At 42.6% G+C, this 24,356-nt stretch overlaps 2 protein-coding genes across 2 annotated transcripts in view; one reads left to right on the top strand and one right to left on the bottom strand.

Annotated features, from left to right (window-relative positions):
* The first annotated feature begins 894 nt into the window (after positions 1-894).
* LOC133137835 (P30 adhesin-like) lies at positions 895-4,112 on the top strand. The gene is made up of 3 exons (XM_061256207.1): positions 895-986; positions 1,311-1,369; positions 2,990-4,112. The coding sequence occupies exon 3, from the start codon at positions 3,014-3,016 to the stop codon at positions 3,539-3,541; it is 528 nt and encodes a 175-aa protein (XP_061112191.1). The 5' UTR covers positions 895-986; positions 1,311-1,369; positions 2,990-3,013; the 3' UTR covers positions 3,542-4,112.
* A 1,357-nt stretch (positions 4,113-5,469) lies between these two features.
* Positions 5,470-24,356, bottom strand: part of LOC133137155 (GTP-binding protein Rheb) — a 33,407-nt gene continuing 14,520 nt past the window's right edge. The window contains exons 3-8 of the mRNA XM_061255233.1: positions 22,044-22,111; positions 21,193-21,275; positions 14,210-14,266; positions 14,063-14,110; positions 11,932-12,013; positions 5,470-6,028 (exon numbers count right to left, since the gene is read on the bottom strand). Of these exons, the coding sequence (XP_061111217.1) occupies positions 5,936-6,028; positions 11,932-12,013; positions 14,063-14,110; positions 14,210-14,266; positions 21,193-21,275; positions 22,044-22,111 (431 nt within the window). The 3' untranslated portion in view covers positions 5,470-5,935. The remainder of the gene's footprint in view (positions 6,029-11,931; positions 12,014-14,062; positions 14,111-14,209; positions 14,267-21,192; positions 21,276-22,043; positions 22,112-24,356) is intronic.

The raw sequence follows: 24,356 nt of genomic DNA, 5'->3' as shown, positions 1-24,356 counted from the left end.
AGTGCATACAGACAGTGAGTGACTGTGTGACAGTATACTTCCACACATCTACAGGTGTATCTCAAAAAAATAGAATATTGTGGAAAAGTTTTTTTTTTGTAATTTATTCAAAAAGTGATTCTAGATTCATTACACATAAAGTGAAATATTTCAAGCCTTTTTTGTTTTAATCTTGATGGAAATCAAAAATCCAGTGTCTCAAAATATTAGAATATTACATAAGACCAACCACAGAAGTATCTTTTTTTATGCACTCGGTCGGGCAATCATGGGGAAGACTGCTGAATACTTTGATTCAGGGTGCTGTATCAAAGCATACTCATGGCAATTTGACTGGAAGGGAAAAGTGTGGTAGGAGAAGGTACACAAGCAACAGGCATGACCGCAGCCTTGAGAGGATTGTCAAGCAAAGCCGATTCAAGAACTTGGGGGAGCTTCACAAGGAGTGGACTGAGGCGGGAGTCAGTGCATCAAGTGACACCATGCACGGACGTGTCCAGGAAATGGGCTACAAGTGTCGGCACTCCTGAACCAGAGTCAGAAGCATCTTACTTTGGCTAAGGAGAAAAGGAACTGGAGTACCCAGAGGAAATCCACGCAAACATTTGAACCCAGGACCTCCTTGCTGTGAGGCGTGGGTACCAATCACATTGTCTATATAGATCAACACATTAATATGGCTTTTGATATGAGTGCATATCAGGTGCATATTACCATACAGGTATATAGTGCATTTCATTTCAACATAATATTTCCACAGTACAACAGGAAATTACACAAATTCTTTCCATGCTGGGAAAGGATGAGCAAGTAACAAAAGAGAGGGAGAGAACAAAATATCTTTCTCTGAGACTTTCCCCTCATCCAGAGCCAAGAGGTAAAGAAGACAGAAAGAGGAGGGGCACAGGTAATATAGGCTATAAAAGAAGAAGAGAAGGGAAAGAGAAGAAAGGTGTGGAAACTAACAGGGGTCTGATACCAGACAGGTAAGGTTGATTTCTATTTTACATCCCAGCTCTACATGCAGATCATTTATGAACTTTAATATAATCATAACAACAATGATAACAATAATAATAATAATAATATGGTCAATGAAATCTTGCTCTACCGTACTTTTGTGTGTGGCCAATACCAAAATAAATGTAACATCGTTTCATCATATTCCCCACAAAAAATACAGTTGATATTTAGGTCTTTTTAAATTTTTCTGATATATTGATATATTACTGTTTTTGATATGGCAGATAGCTAAGTGACATCATTTGAAGTAAAAATAAATACATTGCAATGTTTTCTATTCACTTCAGATACAGAGCAATGAAGGTTTTGGTTTTCTCCCTCGCTGTGCTCCTGATTTTAACATGCGGTGAGTCGACTCATTTCAGTTTTCATACCACCAGTGTCAACACACACGTTTCTGCACGCACACAGGCAGGCACACACCTGTACTCACCTCAATCATCTAAAATTACAAAGGACAGACAAGGCAATGTCAATATTTAAAGCTTTCAGCATTTTATATATATGGTATATGGTCCATGGTTAAGGTTGTTGAAAAAACAACCTTAACCATGGAGGCTTAATAAAAAAAACAAGAAAATAGTAAACCTGTCCCAATTAGCCTGCTTGATCTTGGTATTGGGAGCATGGGGGATTCATTTCTTGGACAAAATAAAAAGATCAATGAGACGGGTGCGTGGGGGTTGGACCCAAAATGCACGACTCAGAAACAATGGTTAGATAAAGTCCCGTCAGGGCTTTATTCGGGACGAATCCCAGGAGCGTAGTCAAAACAAGCAAAGTCCATACACGTAGATCCAGCCAAACAAACACTGAACAAACAAAAAGCACGGTGCCGAGGGAAGAGGCAAACTCGTAGTCGGTAGACGTGCATGAAGGTCCGATAGCAGGAGAGCCGTCAGCGGGGCAGAAGTACAGGCGGACGGCAGGCAGAGTCATAGTCGAGGGCGATGCGGAAGTCGAAACCATGAAACAATCAGCGAGGCAAAGGTACAAAAACGGTAGGCGAAGACGTGGTCAAAAAAAAACGATGGTCAACGAAACAGAAATCAATAGACGGTAAAACAGAAATGGTCGGTAAAACAGGCTTGGATCTTAACGTGGATCAATCAGTAATAATGCTCAAGAGTTGCGTTGAAAAAAAGAGGCAGACAGTAGCGCGACTGGGATATAAATGCAGGTGTAGACAGGTGTAGACAATTAGTTCGAGCGCAGCAAGGAAATAGAAAACTGGTGCGATGGATGACAATTCTAACAAGGTAATTAGTAATCGTTAGTAATAAACCTATCCTGCCCTAGCATTAGTAAATTAGGAAATGACATGCACGAGAAACGTAAGGTAACATGAACACATGATTAGTTTGTTAGTTCTACCCAATCCTGATCTAGCGTTAGTAGTTTTAGTAAATAGACAAATAGAAACAATTAGGGTGTGAATGACAGAAAGAGCGAGAGGGAAAAGGCGGAACGCAAGGTTTGCGGAAAGACATGTAAAAGTGTATGTTTAAACAGTAACCAGTCTAAGTAACAATAAACATAAATAAAAACATAACACAAAACAAAACTAAGATGATAACCACTCAACATAACAAGGTAATATAATCGTAACGAAACATAACTAGACATGACGAGAAAATAAATCGTAACAAGAAATAAACTAAACGACATGACGAACCTAGACTAACATAATACATGATAAGACAATACGTGACTAAGACAAGATGAATAAACATAAAACATGGCGAGACAGACCTGAAACGTGAAAATCAATTAATTAAAATTGCCCTAGATGGGGAGAGGCTTTAGAGGGCAGATATGGAGGATATTGTAAAATACACAAAGGGATAAATACATTTCGATTCAGCATTTTTTTAAAGGTTAGCTGTTACGTTCCTGTGTTCTCTCTGTTAGTTTATCATTGTTTATTATTATTCTTGTAATTTATTATTTTTCATATTCGTAACAGGCGTAACAGAACGAACTAGCCAACATGGAACCAGCGGACCCCACCCCCTGGGATATGGCGCACGACACTTCAATTCACTTGGCCCGCATGTGGAGGCTGGAGCAGATCACAGCGATCCAGGCCAAGCTCCTTGGACCCGGCTATATCCAACTTCCTTTTCCATCACTTCTCCACCCTCCCACTCCACTCCTGACCCGGCGCCCAGAACCACACCAGTTCCAGCTTCCGTTTCGACCCCAGTACCTGAATCTGGATCCCGAGCCCCGTCTGCCCGAGGACTGCCCGTCTCCGGGTTCCGAGCCCCGTCGGCCCGAGGACTGCCCGTCTCCAGGTTCCGAGCTGCTTCTGCCCGGAGAAGCCCCGTCTCCGGGTTCCGAGCCCCGTCTGCCCGAGGACTGCCCGTATCCAGGTTCCGAGCCGCTTCTGCCCGGAGAAGCCCCGTCTCCGGGTTCCGAGCCCCGTCTGCCCGAGGACTGCCCGTATCCAGGTTCCGAGCCCCGTCTGCCCGAGGACTGCGCCCGAGACCCTTTGTTCGCCCCAAGTACCCTCTGAGACCCTATGTTCCCCCCAAGTACCCTCTGAGACCCTATGTTACCCCCAAGTACCCTCTGAGACCCCTTGTTCCCCACAAGAAGCCTCTGAGACCCTATGTTCCCCCCAAGTACCCTCTGAGATCCCTTGTTCCCCGCAAGAAGCCTCTGAGACCCTATGTTCCCTCCAAGTACCCTCTGAGACCCTATGTTACCCCCAAGTACCCTCTGAGACCCCTTGTTCCCCGCAAGAAGCCGCTGAGATCACTTGTTTCCCGCAAGAACCTTCGGAGGTTCCGAGACCTCTTCCTTCGATCCAAGACCACCCCAAGCTCCCCTCCTTCCCTGAGAGTAACCCCCCCGAGCTCCCTTCCTTCCCTCCGACACCCCCCCGAGCTCCCTTCCTTCCCTCCGACACCCCCCCAGAGCTCCCTTCCTTCCCTCCGAGACCCCCCCGAGCTCCCTTCCTTCCCTCCGACACCCCCCCGAGCTCCCGTCCTTCCCTCCGACACCCCCCCAGAGCTCCCTTCCTTCCCTCCGACACCCCCCCAGAGCTCCCTTCCTTCCCTCCGAGACCCCCCCGAGCTCCCTTCCTTCCCTCCGACACCCCCCCGAGCTCCCGTCCTTCCCTCCGACACCCCCCCAGAGCTCCCTTCCTTCCCTCCGACACCCCCCCAGAGCTCCCTTCCTTCCCTCCGAGACCCCCCCGAGCTCACTTCCTTCCCTCTGAGAACCCCCCTTCCGTCCGAGACCCAAGCTCCCTTCCTTCCCTGAGAGTAACCCCCCCGAGCTCCCTTCCTTCCCTGAGAGTAACCCCCCCGAGCTCCCTTCCTTCCCTCCGACACCCCCCCAGAGCTCCCTTCCTTCCCTCCGACACCCCCCCAGAGCTCCCTTCCTTCCCTCTGAGAACCCCCAGAGCTCCCTTCCTTCCCTCTGAGAACCCCCCTTCCATCCGAGACCCAAGCTCCCTTCCGAGACCCCCGTTCTCATTTGAGACCCTACCCAGTCCCCTCACTGCTGCCCTCATCATTCCATTTCCTTTGTGCTCTCCGTTTTTCCCTTACTATCGCAGATTACTAACGCATCTCCAGTTTCAATTCTGTTCTGTAACTCCGCCTCCCTATTCTATCACTGATTACTTGCTTAGTTTCAGCAAAGTATTCGCACCTGTCTCTCCGTATCTCTGCTTCTCCTGATTCTCTGCAATTGTCTACTCTCTAGTCCGGAGCCGTTTGTATTACATGTGTGTCTTTGTGAATTCAAAGTGGATACGGCAAGGATGCATGCATCACCTTCTGCTTCAAGGCCAGGCCCTGTGAGTCCCACCCTTGATCACCATTGTAAAACTGTGGGTCTTCATTCAACAAAGACCTATCTTACTGTAGGTGTGGGCCTGAATTGTAGCCCATTAGTATCGGCCTGAATTTGATTTTGTTGGTAAATTTAAAAAAAATATTACGGTATTTTGCACCTCTAATGACCACGGTTTGAATCACTGGAAGCCTGGTGCACTATAGAAAGAAAACTGGAGCACCGGAAATGACCAGAATGAAAGAGTTGGCTTGTAAATTCTAGCACTTTACGATGACGTGACAGCAGGTGGCTATTTGTGTTCCGTTCCGAGCAGCTGGAAAATATATCTGCTTCTGTGTCCGTGAATCTTGCTCTCAAAATGTCAGCTAGCCCGGTAAAAATAGCAGCCAGGTGCAGAGTAATCACATAAAAGTGCAACAAAATTGCAGTCCCAAAAATAAGCAGAATCAAAGTGATAATTAAATTATGTACGCCAATGCATTGTGTGAATATAAGACCGGTCCTTGGAGTTAGGCCACTGTGTATATATGATTAAATGGAATATATGGTTTTTATTATAAAGTCTGCACATTTACAGAACACACTATATGCCATAAAGATTATGATCATGATGTGGACAGACACACTTCAGGATAATACTGTAACAATATACTGCTTTAATGACTACAATCCAAAAAAACATTTCACTACACAAGAAAATTAATGCTGGCAACATGTTTGGCCATAATTATCTTTAAGAAATACAATATACAAATTGATAAAGGAAGTGTGAATGGAAATAAAGCAAAAAAGAAGAAATTATGAAAAGGAAAGAAATTGACATAAGAGGTCATAAGAGGATAATCTTTCACATCAGGGGGTGGGGCTTAATAAGGTGAGGCAGTAGGGATATGGGTAAGGAGGTGGGGCTAAGAGTAACAGATTCATTTCCATTTGTGGATATTTCTCTGCACACTTATGAAAAACACATTCACACACAAACAAAACGAAAGTCTGATGTAAAAAAAGGCATATAAAATAAATGTTTGCATGGAGGAAAAAACAGGCAGTCAGCCTTCAAGTAGAGGGATATCCCAGCATCCAGTGCGGTGATTGGGCAGAACTACATGAGCGAGCATGATGTTCTGCCCTGCGGCGCACCCCCGTCCATCTTCTCAGCCTCCAGGATTATCCTCTTAAACACCTCTACAGCAGTCTGGAATGGCACCGGAAACAACAGGTTGAGACAGGGCAGAGCAGGGCTATTACACAACACAGTGTGAGAAATTACAGCAGTCACAGTATGGGAAACTACAGGAGTCGCATTATGAGAAACTACATGACTCACAGTGTGTGAAGCTAAAGAAGTCACAACACAATATGTGTGAAAACCTATATGAGTCACTACACAGAGTGACAAACTACAGGAGTCACAGCACAGTGTGAGAAACTACAGGAGTCACGGCACAGTGTGAGAAACTACAGGAGTCACAGTGTGAGAAACTACAGGAGTCACAGTGTGAGAAACTACTGGAGTCACAGTATGAGAAACTACAGGAGTCACAGTGTGAGAAACTACAGGAGTCAGTGTGAGAAACTACTGGAGTCACAGTATGAGAAACTACAGGAGTCACAGTGTGAGAAACTACAGGAGTCACAGTGTGAGAAACTACTGGAGTCACAGTGTGAGAAACTACTGGAGTCACAGTATGAGAAACTACAGGAGTCAGCAGAGTGGGAGAAACTACAGGAGTCAGCAGAGTGGGAGAAACTACAGGAGTCAGCAGAGTGGGAGAAACACAAGACACTTAGACATCACAGTCTTAGACACAACTGTATAATTGGTAATACAGTATATAATCTTAATAAATACACTATTATGAGCTCAAAATGTTAATAAAACACATGATTAAAATATAACGCATACATTTATAAAGCCTGTCAATTATTGCCTCTGTGTGCAGAAATAGTAAAATACCTTCAGTAATATACAGATGCATCTCAAAACATTTTTACGTAATTTAATTCAAAAAGTGAAACTTTCATATATTCTAGATTCGTTACACATTAAGTGAAATATTTCAAGCCTTTTTTTGTTTTACTCTTGATGATTATGGCTTACAGCTCATGAAAATCTAAAATTCAGTATCTTAAAATATTAGAATATTACATGAGACAAAAAAAAAGAAATGTCGTAATACAGAAATGTCGACCTTCTGAAAAGAACTACCTAGAATTTTTGTATATCTATTTTTGTAACGTCAGTCACAGGACAAAGAAGCACATAGCTAAAGATGAATTGACAATATTTCCATGTCAAAAAAGGGTCGAGTGTAGTTAGCCAAAAACCTTGAAACTTAATAATACATACAATGGCAGCTGTACAAAAATACAACTCTCCAATTTGTAAAATCAGTCACAACGGATTTTCCCATATAAGTAATTCTAAATCCTATAACTAACCTTGTTGTTTTAAATACATTGCGTTGTTTTTGAATTTATGCTTGTTAGGCTAGCCTTACAGTACATCTCACACAGCACAAAATATGATTAATTCCTGTCATGATGAAGCCTGCATGCCAAAGCATACCACACAGAAGTGTGTGTTTAAGGTGGTAAAATGTGGTTCGTTTATTTAATATACACTGCTGCACCAAGTAATTTACTCACTTCCTTAAGATGCATCAGCGCTCAGTGACATTAAGCTCCTGCCGTGGAGCCTTTGTTTAGAGGATATCTTTAGTGACGGGAGACAGGCGCATGGCTCCTGTAACTTAAGGACCATCTGTGCATACAGCTGGGTCTGTGCGGATACTCTGTCCCCCCCAGGGGGAGCGGGCGGCGTGCCACCAGCTGCTGCCCTCCAGGCATCAGAGCGATTGGCACCCAGCCAAAGAGGCAGGCCTGAAGAGCGGCAGGTAAATGAGGCATCTGCAGATCTGGGCTCCGCTGCAATACCTGCAGGCCCCCCACGCAGTAACTTTCTGGGGACTGGACCTAACTTTATGCAGACAGCGAGTACAGATAGACTAAAGCTGTGGCTTTTCTTTGTTGTTCAGCAGGAAAGTCCACATTCATGTTTAGTTTGTCCAGCCATTGTCCTTGCCCTGGGAGAGATCTTACTTTTTCATCTGAATTGTTTATTTTCCTGTGGAAACCTCCAAACTGGATTTTTGCCAAACCAATTAATGTTAAGTAAAGTTTGCAAATATAGGCATATAGAGATGTAGGCAAAACAATAACCTTCTTAAAATAAACTGCTTGGAACATCGTTCAGAAGAAAGACAGCATTGGTGTGCTCAGTAATTGCCAAGGGGCAGGTAGGCCAAGAATGACCTCTACAGTTGATGACCAACAAATTATAGGCATAATGAATAAAAATCCTCAAACATGACAGATCTGTTCGATAGATAGACTCTTCAGGAAGCAGGCGTGGATGTGTTAGTGAATACTCTCTGCAGAAGACTCCACACAAAAATCTACAGACGAAGATTTACTTGTATGGAAGTGTAGAGGTTAAAACTGCCCAAGAATCAAAGCACCCCCATCATCTGTGAAACAGGAAGGTGGGCTGTTATAGTTCGGGCATGTTTCCAGTAGCTGCCACAGGTGCTGGCTTACTTGCCTTTGTAGGGGCCACCAAATAACGCAGGGATTTTACTCTCTACGAAACCGGGGCGCCAGTTAAACGTTGTGTAGCAGTATAACTGCAAAAAGTAATCAGTCTCATAAAATTACTATTATCAGAAATATCTAACCACAAATTTAGTATTTTAATTAATAATTAAAATAACCAATATTAATGATTAAACATACCGATAACCTGAAGGTTGGAAGTTCCTCGAAAGACTGCTTTAACTCGGCTCTCATGTCTATGTGATTCCAAAACGGACACCGGGGTTTAATAAAATATATTTATTAAACAAACGTAAAACACAGAACAGATAAACTAACGGGAAGTTAGTAAGGAAATTTAGTTGGGTATGTGTGTGTGCGTGTGTGTGGAGCGCGCAAGCCCGCGTGTCACTTGAACAAAGGAAAGGTAAAAGTGGGAGTAGCTAGCTTGGGTAAGCCAGAGTTCTGGGTGTGTTAGTTATTGTTAGCTGTGAGAAGACTACTTGCGTAGTTTACTCTATATATGCGCAAAAGACGGCGAATCAATTCACGTACATATATAGCTAACAAAACACATTCCAATGATAAGACGGCAAATATGGAAACACAGATTCACAAAAACAGTTAAGACTAAACTAAACACTGGCTATGCCTGAATGTTTGTTCTCTTACTGAGTCCATACGCATTGGATCCAAAAGACGTGCTGTCCTTGTAGGAGCCGCGATGGTGCTGTGAATGTGTGTCCTGGAGAGATGCGCAGGCTGGGGCGTCTTAGCCGCGCGTTGTCGTCAGGCCCGCTCGGTTGCTGGAAGGATGTTCGTTGGTCCCTTTTCCGGGTGGAAAAGTTTGTTGCTGTTGTTCTTTGGTGAGCTTTGCAGGGGTAAACTGATGTTGCGTTCCGCGTACACCAGTTTCCACTCGCTATAGGCCACGAAGTTACCGCGAGGTAACTGGGTGTGTCCGTAGGCCTGGTAGTGCGCTGTGCAGCATTCAGCCTCTGTCCGAGTCTCGGAGCAGATGAGCTGAAGTGAATGGCCAAAAAGGGTGCGTCGAAGAGAAGAAGCAGAAGAGGCAGAAAAAGCAGAAGAGAGATCCCAAGAACGTGTCTTGCTCTTATACGGGACCGTTTATTGCTCCCGCCATTACGGGATTGGCTGAACCAAGTTAGACGTCATTCGTGGTGGACGTCGCAGAATTTTCCTGTGGGAATGTGGAAGTTGTAGTCCCTACACCTTCATTGATAATGTAACTGCTGATAACAGCAGCATAATTAATTCTGAAGTGTAGGGAAGCATATTATTTGCTCAATTTCAATCAAATTCCTCCAAACCCATTGGACGGTGCTTCATTCCACAGCAAGGCAATGATCCCAAACATACACCAATGCTATCTTTCTTCTTTATAATGTTCCAAACAGTTTGTTTTGGTAAGCCTTTTGTTTGGCCTGTCTCTGACTGTTTTTCTTTCTTATTTCTCAGCCTCATATTGCCTCATTTGCAGTTTCCGACACAGCCAATATCATAACAGAAACAAACTGCAGGAGCTTGACAGAATTAGAACTAAACTGAATGTGATCCTGTGCAAATTCAAGGGAATGCACAAACTATCAGAGTAATGTCCCTTTTCAAACGATATGCATAAGGGACTGAGGGAACCAGCCAGACAACCCCCTCCATCCAGCTGTTCTGTAGAGGAGTAATCGACTGTATCATAATTGTGTCTTACGAGATTAAAACATTTTATTCATTCCTTTTTCCCTAGTTAGCCTATGGCTTTACAGTGAAAATGAACTGACAATCTATAACAGAAATGATGCTACAGTGCATTTTGGCATTTTTTTGCATGCTTCCCCTCAGTAAAGTCATTTCAGGAGAAATGGAGGAATTTCCAGCATTAAGAGCAGCAGGAGTGGTCTCAAAACTGATGCTGCTCTACCAGGACTCCACCATGGCTGGAGACCAGCTTTCACATCCCTGACACTCATCCGAAGTTCATGGAACCGTCGTTACATGCGTAGCTTTCATTCCTTCTTACTGTCAGAGAAAGTGCTTTGACACATTGGATACCTCATACCAACATAGTCATGAACGGCCACTGAAACATGGTGACCAGCTACGTCAACCCTATATACACGTACGCATATAGAAGGTATGTGCTTAAGACTCTCATTCAGTGGCACGCCATTCAGGACAGTCCAGGAGGTAGATACACTCCGGGTGGAATTGCCTGTAATTCCCTCAGGTATAGGAAGGCCTTACAACAAGTAGGCATGTGCAATGACCTCGATAATCCACTTGGACAGCCTCTGCTTCGACCGTGCTCTGCCCTTTCTGTAACCACCCTGCCAGACAAAAAGCTTTACGTACCCTGATGTACGTCTTCAGTGCTCAGACCAGGCACAGTTCAACCCCTTCTCCATTCTGGGCTTGGGGAGTGAAAGCCTCCGATTCATGTGACAAAAAGACAAACATTTGGGAAGAAAGGATGGGTTCGGCAACGGCGTGACCCCCCTTAATTGTGGAGGTAGACTTGTTAGCATCCATCAGGGACTGGCACTGAACAGAGCCCTGGAACTTTGCCATGTGACTCACACCAAGAGTTTCCACCTGTTTGCATACAATGAATGGAGGGAGAGTGCTTGAGAGTTCAGGGTGGTCTGAACAACCGCCTGATCACACAACGTCAGTCATGTGAATACAGAAGGCAGGAATTGAATACAGAAGGCCATGCATGGGCTAGAACATCCTGACTGAGTGGGCTGGATGCCTCCCCTAAGGAGAACCACAGGGGGCAGCACACCGTCCTCTCTGAGGCGAAGGCCACATTGGCCTCACCGAATACCAGATCTGTTCCACCACCACGGGGTGGAGTCTCCATTCCCCCAGGGTAGGCGTCTGGCAGAACAGAAAATCTGCCACCTGATTAAGCATGCCAGGCAACGGCATCACTCTGAGGCTCAAGAGATGACCAAATGCCCAGGTGTGTAGCTGCTGCACCACCGGCAAAGCAGGCACTGACCTGGTTCCCCCCTGGTTGACCTGATAAGTCAGCAGAGGTACTGTCTGTACCACACAAGAACATGCTCGTCCTCCAGGACTGGCAAGAAGCGTTTCAATGCCATGTACACTGCTGTCTGCCCCATAGCCTTCTGGCTGTCCTGTACCGCCAGACTGCTCCCCACCCCAAAAGGAAAGGGGTGCATCAGGTCTCAGCAGGAAGGAATAATCCTCAAGGGAATTCCCTGGCCTAAATATGTTATTTTCCTCCACAACCTCAGAGTGAAGAAGCATCGCCTCTCTACTCTGACCCTTACACTCTTGAGGTCCGAGTGTAGACCATTCTGCCACCTCTGTACAGGATACAAGGAGAGAGGGCCCAATGGTATTACCGCTGACGGCGCAGTCAGCATACTGAGCAGCCAGAGGAACACTTTGAGGGATCAGCTGGAGTACGGCCTCAAAATGTCTTCAGGACAGGGACCCTGGCCAGCAGCATGCTCGTACCTGGTTTTCTTTAGCAGAGGACTCCATGAAGGCGGCGTTCCAGGACTCAGCTAAAGCCTTTCCTTCTTCACTGCTGATTACCCTGGAAAGCACAGAGCAGAAGAGAGGCCAGGTTGTTCATACAGGATTTATCCAACAATGTGTACAATCCCTCCACAGCCTACAGAACAGAGCAGCTTACACTCCCTGAAGCAACATCTCAACACAGTCTACAGCACAGAGGAGCTGACACTCCCTGCACAGAAACATCTCAACACAGCCTAGAGCACAGAGCAGCCTACACTCCCTGAAGCAACATCTCAACAGTCTACAGCACAGAGCAGCTGACACTCCCTGCACAGAAACATCTCAACACAGCCTACAGCACAGAGTAGGTGACACTCCCTGCACAGAAACATCTCAACACAGCCTACAGCACAGAGTAGCTGACACTCCCTGTACAGCCTACAGCAAAGAGCACCTCACACTCCCCACAGCCTCTCATCTCAATCCACTCATTTGATAGACCATAAAGCAAGACATACCGTATCTCAATCAGCCAGGTCATTCACGCAGGGCATGCATCTTCAGGTTTATCAGTCTAGCAAGATCAATATAATTGTCCATAACTGTTAGGACTGGGATCATTAAATGCAAATAGCCAATATAAATTGGGCTTCCAAAAATGAATTGTCTAAACTATTAAAATAAATTAGTGATTGAGTCATTTTGCATAAAGTAAAAAAGAAAATATATCACTTAATGTAAACCAGGCTGAATTGTGTGCCGGTGACACTGAATACTTTAAGCCCTCTGAGACATCTTCTTCAATACTTGTTACATGACAGCTGAGCTAACAATCAAAGTGATCATAAAACAAAACCACCAGAGAATTTAACTTCTCCTCACTTCTGTTAATATTAATAATAATAATATTAATGTTTTACAATGACAAAGCATTAAACAGTAACACCGTATAAAAAATGCCACACATTAGGATGTGCAGTAGCAAATAACATTTTAACTGCTGGGGGCGTCCACACACTACAGACACTGTTCCTCAGTGAGACAGATGAGCAAGCTCCACGGTCTAGTGTTCCTGCACCACTTTCATTTGGATGTTCATTTCCACTGACACAAATATTACATGAAAAAATAATCACATTGCAGTTACTGGTAGTGGAAGACATTAGTCTCTTTAACCTCAGCTGAGTTGCATTTTAAACAGTGGATATGGAAATGAGCTTTTTGTGTCTTGAGGTGCCAAATCAGGGACCCAATTATAACCAGATGCAATCACCACTAAATGTGAGGGCTTCCAAACCTGAGAACTTGCCCTCCTAAAATGGCAGAAACCTTCTAGAGCTATGCGGGAGAACCCTGTGTTTAGAATACTGGAAATGCTGCATCAGTTTGCTCAAGGAATGCTCAGAACTACATTATGTAACTGCTTTAGTTCAAAATGTATATGGCTGTTCTATACAGTATAGTATGTGTACTTATTTAGCATTCAGTGTAAGATTTAAATAAGTTTTCACACTTAAACGCATTCTTTTTGCTGCCATTAACAACCAACCAAACTGAATATGGGGGCTACCACATAAAATGTGTGGATGTTTAATTTAGTCATTATGAGCTTGTTCCTAAGATGAGACATAAAAATAATGAAAAGCCTGCAATTTTATTCAGTTTATGTACAATGTCCTGAATAAAACAGCTGGGTACTTTATATCTTACAGCAGTGTGAGGTAATGAAATGCTTTCGGGGTGGAAACAATACAAACTACTTAGAGACCTCCTAGACTCCTCCAACAGTAATGATGAGAACATTTAGTATTTGTCAGTGATTCTTGTTAACTTTTGTTGAAATTCATTTCAAGACTCATTTCAAAACTCATCCCTTTTAACCCGAAGGTTGAATGGTTCAATGTTGAATGTTAGGATAAGCGCTTCTTTGAAGAGACAGGTTATCACTAATGGACTTTCAGATTTGCCAAATTTTACAGATTTTCTTCAACATTCATTATTACTTCTTTCATCAAAAGCCTAATTGTGAGTTATGAAAGAAGGATAAAAATAAATACATTTTCCACTGACATTTTAGGAAAAAGCATATAGTGGTTACATTGGAGGGGGGTATGAAAGCACTCACCGTTCCATATGCAGATCTTTTTTATTTCCAACCAACATAATGGGCACTCTGAAAAAAAAAACAGAGCACATCAATTCATGAAACAATGACATATCTTTTCTGTTTCAAATATGTATGGTACATTTTTGGATGATAGGAAATACTCACTGAACCTTTCCCACCATATCCAACAGCTTTTCATGAATAACTTTTACAACTTCAAAACTGTAAGACAGGGAAAAGAAAAGAGTGATTAGCTCACATGATTACAACTTGGTGCTCTCCAGAGACAAGATTCAAAGGCACACACACCCTTGTAGCATGAGGGGGTCTATTCACAACTGCACGTGAAAGAAACCCTGAAATGACATCTGCGACTTTTCCAGCGCTTATTCAGCACTTGGCACTCCCTCTCTCATCGCTCACTCTTGCTTCGCACCCGCTTTTAGAATGCACCCCTCCCAGGTTGTTTAACAGTTTTACCCAGAATGCAGTCCAACCATGGATCAGACAGAATCCTACAAGGGACAAAAAGATGCATTTGGCTGATGTCCCACAGCGGAGAGTTACAGACGCTGTAGGCAAACTTCCTCTTTTAAAAAACCCCAAAATGTATTTTTCCAGATCAAACCGCCTTTGTGCAGTCTCAGGACTCCCAGCTGGAGTGCACTTTGTACAGCAGTCGTAACAGAGAAAGCTCGGTTCAGACGGGGGTGAATTGTGCTGTGATCCAACTGAGTGAAACTCACGTTTACAAACTGGGGCTCTCAGACAACGACCCACAGCTGTACTGCTATTTTCACCAATGCGTACAGCATCCTCGTTTGACGGACATGCTCTAACCAGACTGCGACTAAATCTGGAGGATTGAGGGTTGTTATGAGGCACTTGAGTTATCGGTCCAGAACTCATGTTTACAAACAACATACTTTATTAACGAGGAGATTTCATGATCTCTAACAGCCTTCACATCGCATCAGATGTTTTCTCTGGGTGAATACGGTCTCTTGGGCCCACCACAAGAACATAGAAGAGGTAAATGGGTTATGGAAGGGTTGTAGAGGACTGGACCATTTCCCTGAGGTGACCTTGCAATTCTTTCAATGACTGATCAGAGTCCAGTTTGACTTAAGGAGAGTCACTCTTGGCATGTCACCTCGACAGATGGGGTTAGCTGCAGGGGGCCTTCAAATCAAAGCATGGCCCTTTTGAGGCACAGCACTGCTTTTAGTGATGCAGGCAAAAAAACAAACAGATCTTACTTCGCACCGCCCAAGGCTATGCTTCTGTTCGTTTTGTTCTTCTGCACAATCTAAGAGCTGTGCTTAACTTTGTACAATCAGGTTAGTGGAGATTTTTTAGTTTTCCTTTTAATTATCCAGCCCTTTGCATTACCGCTAGACACATCTAGGCTTGTACTGTGCGAGAAATTACAGAAGAAAACCTTCCTTTAATCTGTCACTCAAAGATAAAGGTCATTGCCTTCAGATAACACAGATTTCAGGCCATATAAAAACACCACTAGAGTATTTTTATGTATACAATGCAGAGAGATGGAAAAAACACAGTATTTTTCATTTTAATTGCTGCAGGCTTTCATTAAATTTCCCATTAACAGGGAAATGTCCTGTTTTGAACTGAACAGATAATGGATACTCCAAGGATTTAGCTTGTGTGTGGGAAAACATCATGAAAGCCAGCAGAGTGTTTGCTATTCAAGGTCAGACTCGGTCTATGAGCTGCCTGGCTCCCACACACCAGCCAGTATGGTCACAGATAACACCCTCAGACACTCTTTGTCTTTCACAAACACAAATATAAATAAATTATCTCGCAAAAATCCCCCAAAAATTAACAGGCATATTCCATATAAGTATCCTCCAGACAGGACAGACACAAATCTAATAATATATGTGCACTTATTTGTTCATATTTAATGGCACATACTGTATATTGCATTAAATACATTTTCATACATGCTCATACATGAAAGCCACCGTTTCTACTGCAACTGGACAAATTCCTGGAAAATAAATGATTTTAGTTTTTATGATAAAACAGAATGCAGGTACTAGTGCATTCTCTTTATTTCATCACATCTCAGAGTGCCTTGTACTTCAAACAAAATATTTACAATGTGCCTTTTACACGCTGTTATACATTGTATAACATTATATAATATCCAAATGGAACAAAGGCAGCATTTGTTCAGCAAAGGGCTTTTATGGTTTGCATTGTTAAATTAATGTAGTATATACAGTTCTGTTTGGCAGCCCCTAATGCAAGCATGACCATAAAGGACTGGCCTCCAGATACCTGCAGTGTCACTATGTTCTGAGTGGGTTCAGCGGTCTGATTCACCAAACATGCATTATCCCAACATGACAACAACTTTAATCAATTAATTAATCTGCGCTGACATTTCCATATAAACGGCTGTGTAAGTTGTCCTAGAAAAGGGCAATCCCAAATAAATAAATAATTACAGCAAAAAAAAGTTTGCAAAAACTCAGTGATGGGGCTCAAATCGACTGGTTAATTAGGCATATCAATTTGCATCAACGGATTGACATTTAATGCATTTTACACTGGAGGAAGGGAAGCAAAAATAATTGGATTGTTGCCCATAATTCAGTTACTGTACAAATGATTTTGGCATCAGTTTTGTTTATATTATTTTTGTGATTTAATAGCAAATGCATTTTTAAATGGAGATACATAATAATAACATCCTTCCGTCATTAGCCTGGCTACGTTTAATTTTTCATTAACATATTAATTCCTTTTTCTTTCTAAGAAAATTAAACAAATAAAATGAATACACTGGGGAAGCAAGAGTTCCAGAAAGGGCTTAGCAAGAAACCGCTATAACAGTAATATAAATGATCCAATTCAGCAAAAGCATTACTGTATATTAATGTACAAAATTACAGAAATTAATTCAGTATTTTGGAAAACCAAAGAAATTTGAAATACAAAGTCAATTAAAGAAGGACAATGAAAAAGTAGAGAGAGGCTAAATTATACATTTGTCTGTACAGAAAAACAAGTCAACAAGGAATAACATAATAACTTGTTACTTGTTACTGCTCACACTCGATCCACATGAAGTACATCCTTCTTTTTGAACACTACATTCCTTCCAATTCACAGCGTGGAGTTACTGTAGTGCCCCACATTCTTGCATTGAGTCCTGATTGTGACCATGGAAGCGGGGATTGAGTAAGCGGTATGACCATCTCTCATAGTGCAACAGTGACTCCTCTGGTTGGACGTGAAATTGCAGTTTGCTTGTGTCAGCTGCAGATAAAGTCCTTTTCCAATACAATGACCACACAGCTCAGCTGGTGGACTGTGGAATGAAAACCAAGGCCCACTGGAAAAAACGATAAACTGATAAACTGATAAACTCTCCCATCCATGAGAAGTCTCAGATGAGAATGCAACTACAAAACTACAGTCCATGCAAAGTGTTCTGTATTGACTGGGCAAAATACAGCAAACAGAAGCATCTGAATGACGAACAACATGAAACCACGTGCTGACATGGTAATAATCTGTGAATTGTGCAGAATTCACTAAACACCTCCATGATATAATCTGATGGGAAGAAACAGTTCTGCAGCAACACTAATATGCTACATAAATCACAGAATATTAGCAGGGCTTGTACCTCCTAAAGATCAGCCACATGCTGGTTCGATCCCCCGACCGGGCTGTGTCGAAGTGTCCCTGAGCAAGACACCTAACCCCCAAATGCTCCTGACAAGCCTTGCATGGCAGCCAATCGCCGTCGGTGTGTGAGTGTGTGTATGAATGGGTGAATGAGAAGCATCAATTGTACAGCGCTTTGGATAAAGGCGCTATATAAATGCCAACCATTTACCATTTATAATGAAAGATCACAGAAGATGCTCCGCTTCTCCATGAAACAAAAAGTAGATTTCAGTCTTTTAAGGATGTTAAACAAAAATCAACAAAACATACAAAATAATTGCATTCTGTAACATAAACCAACGTTCACTGATCAATATGAGTGTCGGTTCATTATTCAGAAATTGTGATAACATTTCAATCACACTTTTAACCCTGACCAGACTACAGTACAAAGCATTATCACATAGAAGATCCTGTACACACACACACACACACACACAGTCATTCCGGAGTTATAGTGTACAGATAGTGTCCAGTATCTGGACCTGACTTGTAGAATTCCTCTGATCTGATTCGATTACAGTCCATCCACATCAAGAATGATGACTATAATGATAACTATAAATATGTCCTTTTGAAAATTGTTTCAACTCAAGTGGATGGCTGAGTCCACACCACAACTATAACAATGATAGTGATGAACAATATCGTTGGGATCACTTTCAGAGAATTTTTTTCCAGCTGCACAAACGATACAGAACGTTATCGTTCAGCAGTGTGGATGCTCACATCGTTATGGTTATGGTTATTGTTATAGTTATAGTTCTTGCTGTATAGGCCTTAACACTCTAAATAACAACGGAAAACTATTGGATGGGGAAAATGGCCACAGTCACAGGCGGGTAATTAAACTGACGTTCAGCCATCCTCAAACATACCGTTGAAAAGCCAGCAGCTACATTATCTAAAGGGGACAACAATGGCAGTCGAGCAGCTGGCAGTGACTACCCAATCACAGATCAACACACAATGGCTTCCATTACCATAGAGCGAAAATTCATTCAGATGCATTGGTCTCATGTGACTTCTATTTGACTGCCAAAGGTCACCACCTGTCACCTGTCAATTCCAATGATGATTACGTTTTATGAATAATGAGGGTAAATCAATGGGAGGTGATCTGCAAATGTGAACTGTGTCGCATGAATCTGTGTGCCTGTTACCAGAGCTGCCACCCACAGACACACGCACACGCACACACAAGCACACACGCACATACATACACACGCACACACGCTCACACACAGACACACACACACACACGCACACACACACACAGACACACACACACGCACACCTACACACACACGCACACACGCACACACATACACACACACACGTACACACGTACACACGCACACACACACACATACACAAGCACACACACATACTTACACACACACGGACACACATACACAGCATCTTGTTAGCAAATTAGAATCTCCATCAATTTTATAACACACATACAGGAAGCACACACTGACAAAATGGTTTGGTTAAAAAACCTTGAAAACCTTCAAAAAAGAGAGCAAATAATACCCGTAATCTAATCTTAATGAGTCAATATTTATCATGACCTCCTGGTGCTTAATGAATGTCCACAAACAAGGCTGCACTAATGTTTACGACAGCCAAAACATTTTCAGCTTGCTTTCAGAGCTCACTCCCTCCTGTAAAAACAGGTCAAACCTTGCCATCACTGTACCAGGTCGAGCAGGGAAGAGAGATGCTGTAATATGTTATGATAAAGATGGCACCTTATATTCAAGCAGTTCAGAGGCTAACTCACGGATGTAGTGTGTAGGATATGAGTGATGATGATCTATCTACCATAACGGAAGAAAAACAATGAAGCACACATTTGCTTAGCAGACACTGATGTGAAATAACAATCTTTCAAGTGAATTAGCAGCAGGACCTCATTACTTTTCAATTAACAAGAGGAAACACTTCTGCAGTTCATCCTCACTTAACTACCACTGTGATCTACTAAGATGGTTCTAACCTTGGGCAGTGAAGTCCCTTAAGATGATTTTTAAAAAGGCCCTTTATCTACAACAGTACACAGCTTACACAGATATCTTTGAAGCTAAGTGTGTATTAAATTTGGAATTAGAAGAGTCAGTGAGATTAGTCTATTTTCATTTATCATGTCTAAAGCACACTGATTCTCATTTATCATAAATTGTTGTATGAACTATCATTGTCCAATGCACATACCTGGGTTTATAATCGAACTGTATATTTTCCGAGGAGAGACTGTATACCTTTAAAAATCTACCGACACACAAGTTAAAGGCACTTTCCACTTTCCAGTTCAATGATAATTCAGCTCTCTGATAGAATTTGCAAGTTGAAAATAAATTAAATCAGGATTTCATCACAGGTAATTTTTTGTCTAGAACCTTCCTGTTAAGCTGATATATTGTTTTATGTGGAGCTTTTGAAGGGCTTGGTTGGATGGATTCACTAAAAACATCCCACCTTGAACTGATTTATTATTTACTGTCCACCATCTTTAGTTGACAGAGGATAAACAGAGAGAGTAAATCAATCCGACTCCTATTTGGCACACAATAAAAAGCATGGTTTAGTGATGGGAAGCATCTGATTCAGTGGGGTGCAAAAAATGTTTGCACCCCTGGTTGCCTGAGGAGGAGTACAAAGTACTAACTGACGTCCCAAACCTTTGTACAGGGCCTTTTTCCCTTTTTTTATTATTTTAAAATTGTAAAAAATGTAAATAAAAAGTAAGCTTTAAAATGTGAAGAAATGTGTCGTATTTAACGTTGTGCCATTTAGAGGTCATGTTTGATTCTGTTCACTTACATATTCATTGTAAAAGGCTTTTTGACCCATGTTTTTGCACACTAGTGTATATATGACTCGGTTTACTAAAGCCACACTGCAGTAAAGTACACTGTGCTAGTATGTGCTTTATGGACCCCCACTTATTGTACCACCCCACAGTTATCTTGAAAAGCAAAGCGGCAGAGGAGGAATCTGTGAAAGTGCGTAGCACAGACATCAGCCTTGCTCCCTAACGCCACACATGCACTCACGCACGCACCTTTTCAAACATCAAGCTGGCTAATCCCTATTTATTATTCCAGTCATAACATGCTGACAGAATATTCATTTCATTCAATTATGCTGAAGTACACACAGCATATTTTATATCCACACATCGTTCTATATGTGATAAAACACAGCATCACTGTTCCCCCCAGAGGAAGAACTGAGCGTGGAATAAACATATTACACATACGCATTCATAAATACATAATTCAGTGGTTATCTCAGTGGAAATTCTTCTTATTTGTATGAGCACTGCACAATTTTTTGGCCTTCACAAGTTCTTCATGTTGTTTGGTGACAGATTCTAACTGACTCTATAGAACAGCATGAATAAATAACAAAGCAGTTCAGCTCACCTTTTGTTGGATGTGACTGAATAAACCAGGATGTATCCGTTGATGTCTATAGAATACGTCTGAGGGAAAATTGAGTATTCGTCCTGGTGGGAATGATACAGTTTGTGAAAGGATTTTAGCAGGAAAAAAAAAGACTACTGTAAGTCCATGTTTTAATATGAACTGATGAAACTACAATCTGTTTGGATCAGACAGGTCTGTGGAACATGACTGACAGGGGTCTTTGGGGATAACATATGACCGTATGATAGAACGCAAACACACATATGTGCCAAACAGTATGTGGAATGTTTCAAGTGGTGTGTTGGTTCAGCATCTAATACAAGCAGCGACCCACCAGCCACTACTAGTCTGATTCCCCGACAGGACGCTGCCAGTACCCCCCTCAGAAAGGCACTTTCTCCGGTAAAAACCTAGCCGTATAAATGGATTATACAGCAAGCTTACAAAAGGAGCTACATAAGTCACTCTGTGTAATGGTGTCTGCTGAACACACAAGCGATGTTCTGGCCTCATTTTAAACCATGCATTTAAACCAGCGTGTAGCACTCAACAACTGTACGCTTTCTCAGCTGATTATTTTACATCACTGTTATTACTGAGCACTTTGAAGGGAATGAGTGCCATTAAATCCAGAGTGTATGTTGGAATTACAGGCTGAGGCTAGAGACTACACTCAATTCAGCACCTGAAAAAGGCAGCTCACAGCCGCAAATAGACTACGGCACATCAGGAAATGCGCCCACATTAACGTACAGGCAGTGGTCTAGCAAGGAACCAAACTAGTGTTCCTGGAGATGCTTGTTGTTGGAGACGGGGAAAGTGCACTCATCAATATGAGCTGGTCTTACCTGGCCTGCTGTGTCTACCAACTGCAGATGGTACTCCTGCCCGTTGACGGTGATCATCTTCGTAAATGCTGCGGAGGAGAGGGAAGAGTGAGAATCCGCTCCTGACCGGAACACGGCTTCCTCAGGACACGGGTCCGAGTTCTCCAGAGTTCTCACGATCTCGCCGACACCCGCAGGCACTGAGGAGGGCTTGAGTGCCTCCTCCATGGTGCACCGGTGGCAGTAGGCCACATACAGCAGGGCCTTTCTTAAAGGACACACTGGGCCTTTTCTGGAGCCCACCGCTCGGCCGGGAGAAATCCACTCGCTGCTCACCGAGAGACAAATGGCCGCAACAAACCATACCGCAACTAAACCCTGTGATGCCAGTGAACCAAATCTCAACATACATTGGAAGCAGTCTGAACTGTTTAGGGTAAAAAAAAATAACAGCACACCAGTCAGTCTTGACATCAGCTGCACCTGCAAGTGGCTTATATAAATGTTACGTACACCTTTTTCAGCAAGCTCGCTCGCATACGTGGTTTCAAGATATGAATTATTCCACTGAGTTTGCGTTGAGGCACAGTGCTTGATAAAAATGCCTTTGGGAATTACAACAGCTTCATAAATACTGACAACTATAAGACATGATTCCCTTTCTATAAAAATGTAAGACCACTTAACCACTCTAAACATATTCGATATAGATAGGCTTAGATTAGATTACGCAAACATGAATATTGTGGGAGAACATGCACTTACTGCAGCTATTGCTGCAAGCAAGGGTTTAAATATGCAGGTCCTTTTTGTAACGCTATGATCTCAAAATGCTGGTACAAAACAGCATGAATAAGAAGAAAACTGCTCACTGCCCCTCAGGCTTCCATTGGGAATTACCCAAACTAGGTTACATCAATTTGAGGCCAAATTCTTCACATTAGTAAGCTTTTAAAAATACACACACATTTCAACTTCAATGGAATCTTACTGTAAGTGGACCTATACATTTCCAATCTCGTTCTATAACTAGGTTAATTTGTAACGGAGATGGTATTTTTAGGTACTTCTTCCATGCATCAAAACAAAATGGGTATTTCAGAAGAGAAGGGCAGCCCTGTTATTTCTGCATCACTGGGAGACAAAGCTGACTGGGACCTGAGTAGATACACTAATCCTAACATTGAAGGGATGGGCTAAGATCAGGTGCAGAGCACAAGGTGAGCGATCCATATAAGGTAGAGATTGATCTGATTCTATGCTCTGTGAGTCCCGGTAACACAGACCCTGGGAGGATGAGGACTTCATCACTAGATGATGCTTCAGCTCCACAATTCCTGGTCAAAACTGACATATATTACAGAGTAGGATTACGAAGAACAGGTTTGAATATAGTGAGGGCCTAACTGGTGCTTGTGATGGCAACCAGCAATTATTCAATCAGCAATAAAAGCTCTTGAGTGGTGCAGCCACATAGAGTAAGGCAATTGTGTTAGGTGTCCTCCGCTCTGGAACACATCCGTACCACACCAGCTCTGACAGATCTTACTGGAGCAATTCAGAATTGGCCACCGCATCACTCTTCGATGCTTTAACCAACGGGTAAATCCCTGTGATTTAGACACCACAAGAAGCATCTAATTATAACCCAACTACAACCTAGATACAGTGCAGTCTGGATGTATTTGGACAGTTGGTTCAAGTTATGTTCTTTTGGCTCTGTAGTCCAGGACATTGGATTTGAAATGAAACAATAATTGTGAGGTGCAGACTGTCCCCTTTAATTTGTGAGTATTTACATCCATATCAGGTGATGCATGTAGGAATTTAATGTAGGAAAAAAATCCCTTTTTATACAAAGCTCACAGAGTCAAAGAAGACTGAATCTCCACTGCTTCTCCTTCCAAAGGAAGTCCAAATTGGTCCCTGGAGAGCTACAGGGTTCAGAAGGTGTCACATTCAGTTCTTTGCTGACGATTCAAGCTGATAGAAGGTTCTGGACAGTCTCAAGGCTTGATAGCATGCTACTGCCAACAAGTCCTGAAACAGCAATGAGCTCACTATGTCCTTTGAGCCCACACTGTAAAAACAGGTTGTACACAGAAGACAAATGGTGCCATTCCACTTCCCTCATACCCTAAAAGTCAGGCTTTGTTTTAGTATCAAAACCACAGCACTACAACCAGAAAAGTCTCAGGTATATTATGGTATTTAAAAAAATAAACACTTAAAACACTTATTCCAAATTATTTGATATTATCATACAGCTTATATTATATTACTGTTTACTCCACAACTCATTCAATTATTCTAATGGTCAACAAAAAAATCAGT

The sequence above is a fragment of the Conger conger genome, chromosome 9 (genome assembly GCF_963514075.1).
Source record: "Conger conger chromosome 9, fConCon1.1, whole genome shotgun sequence".
Taxonomy (NCBI): domain Eukaryota; kingdom Metazoa; phylum Chordata; class Actinopteri; order Anguilliformes; family Congridae; genus Conger; species Conger conger.
Note: the sequence above shows the minus strand (reverse complement) of the source record. Positions and strands in the feature narration are given on the sequence as shown.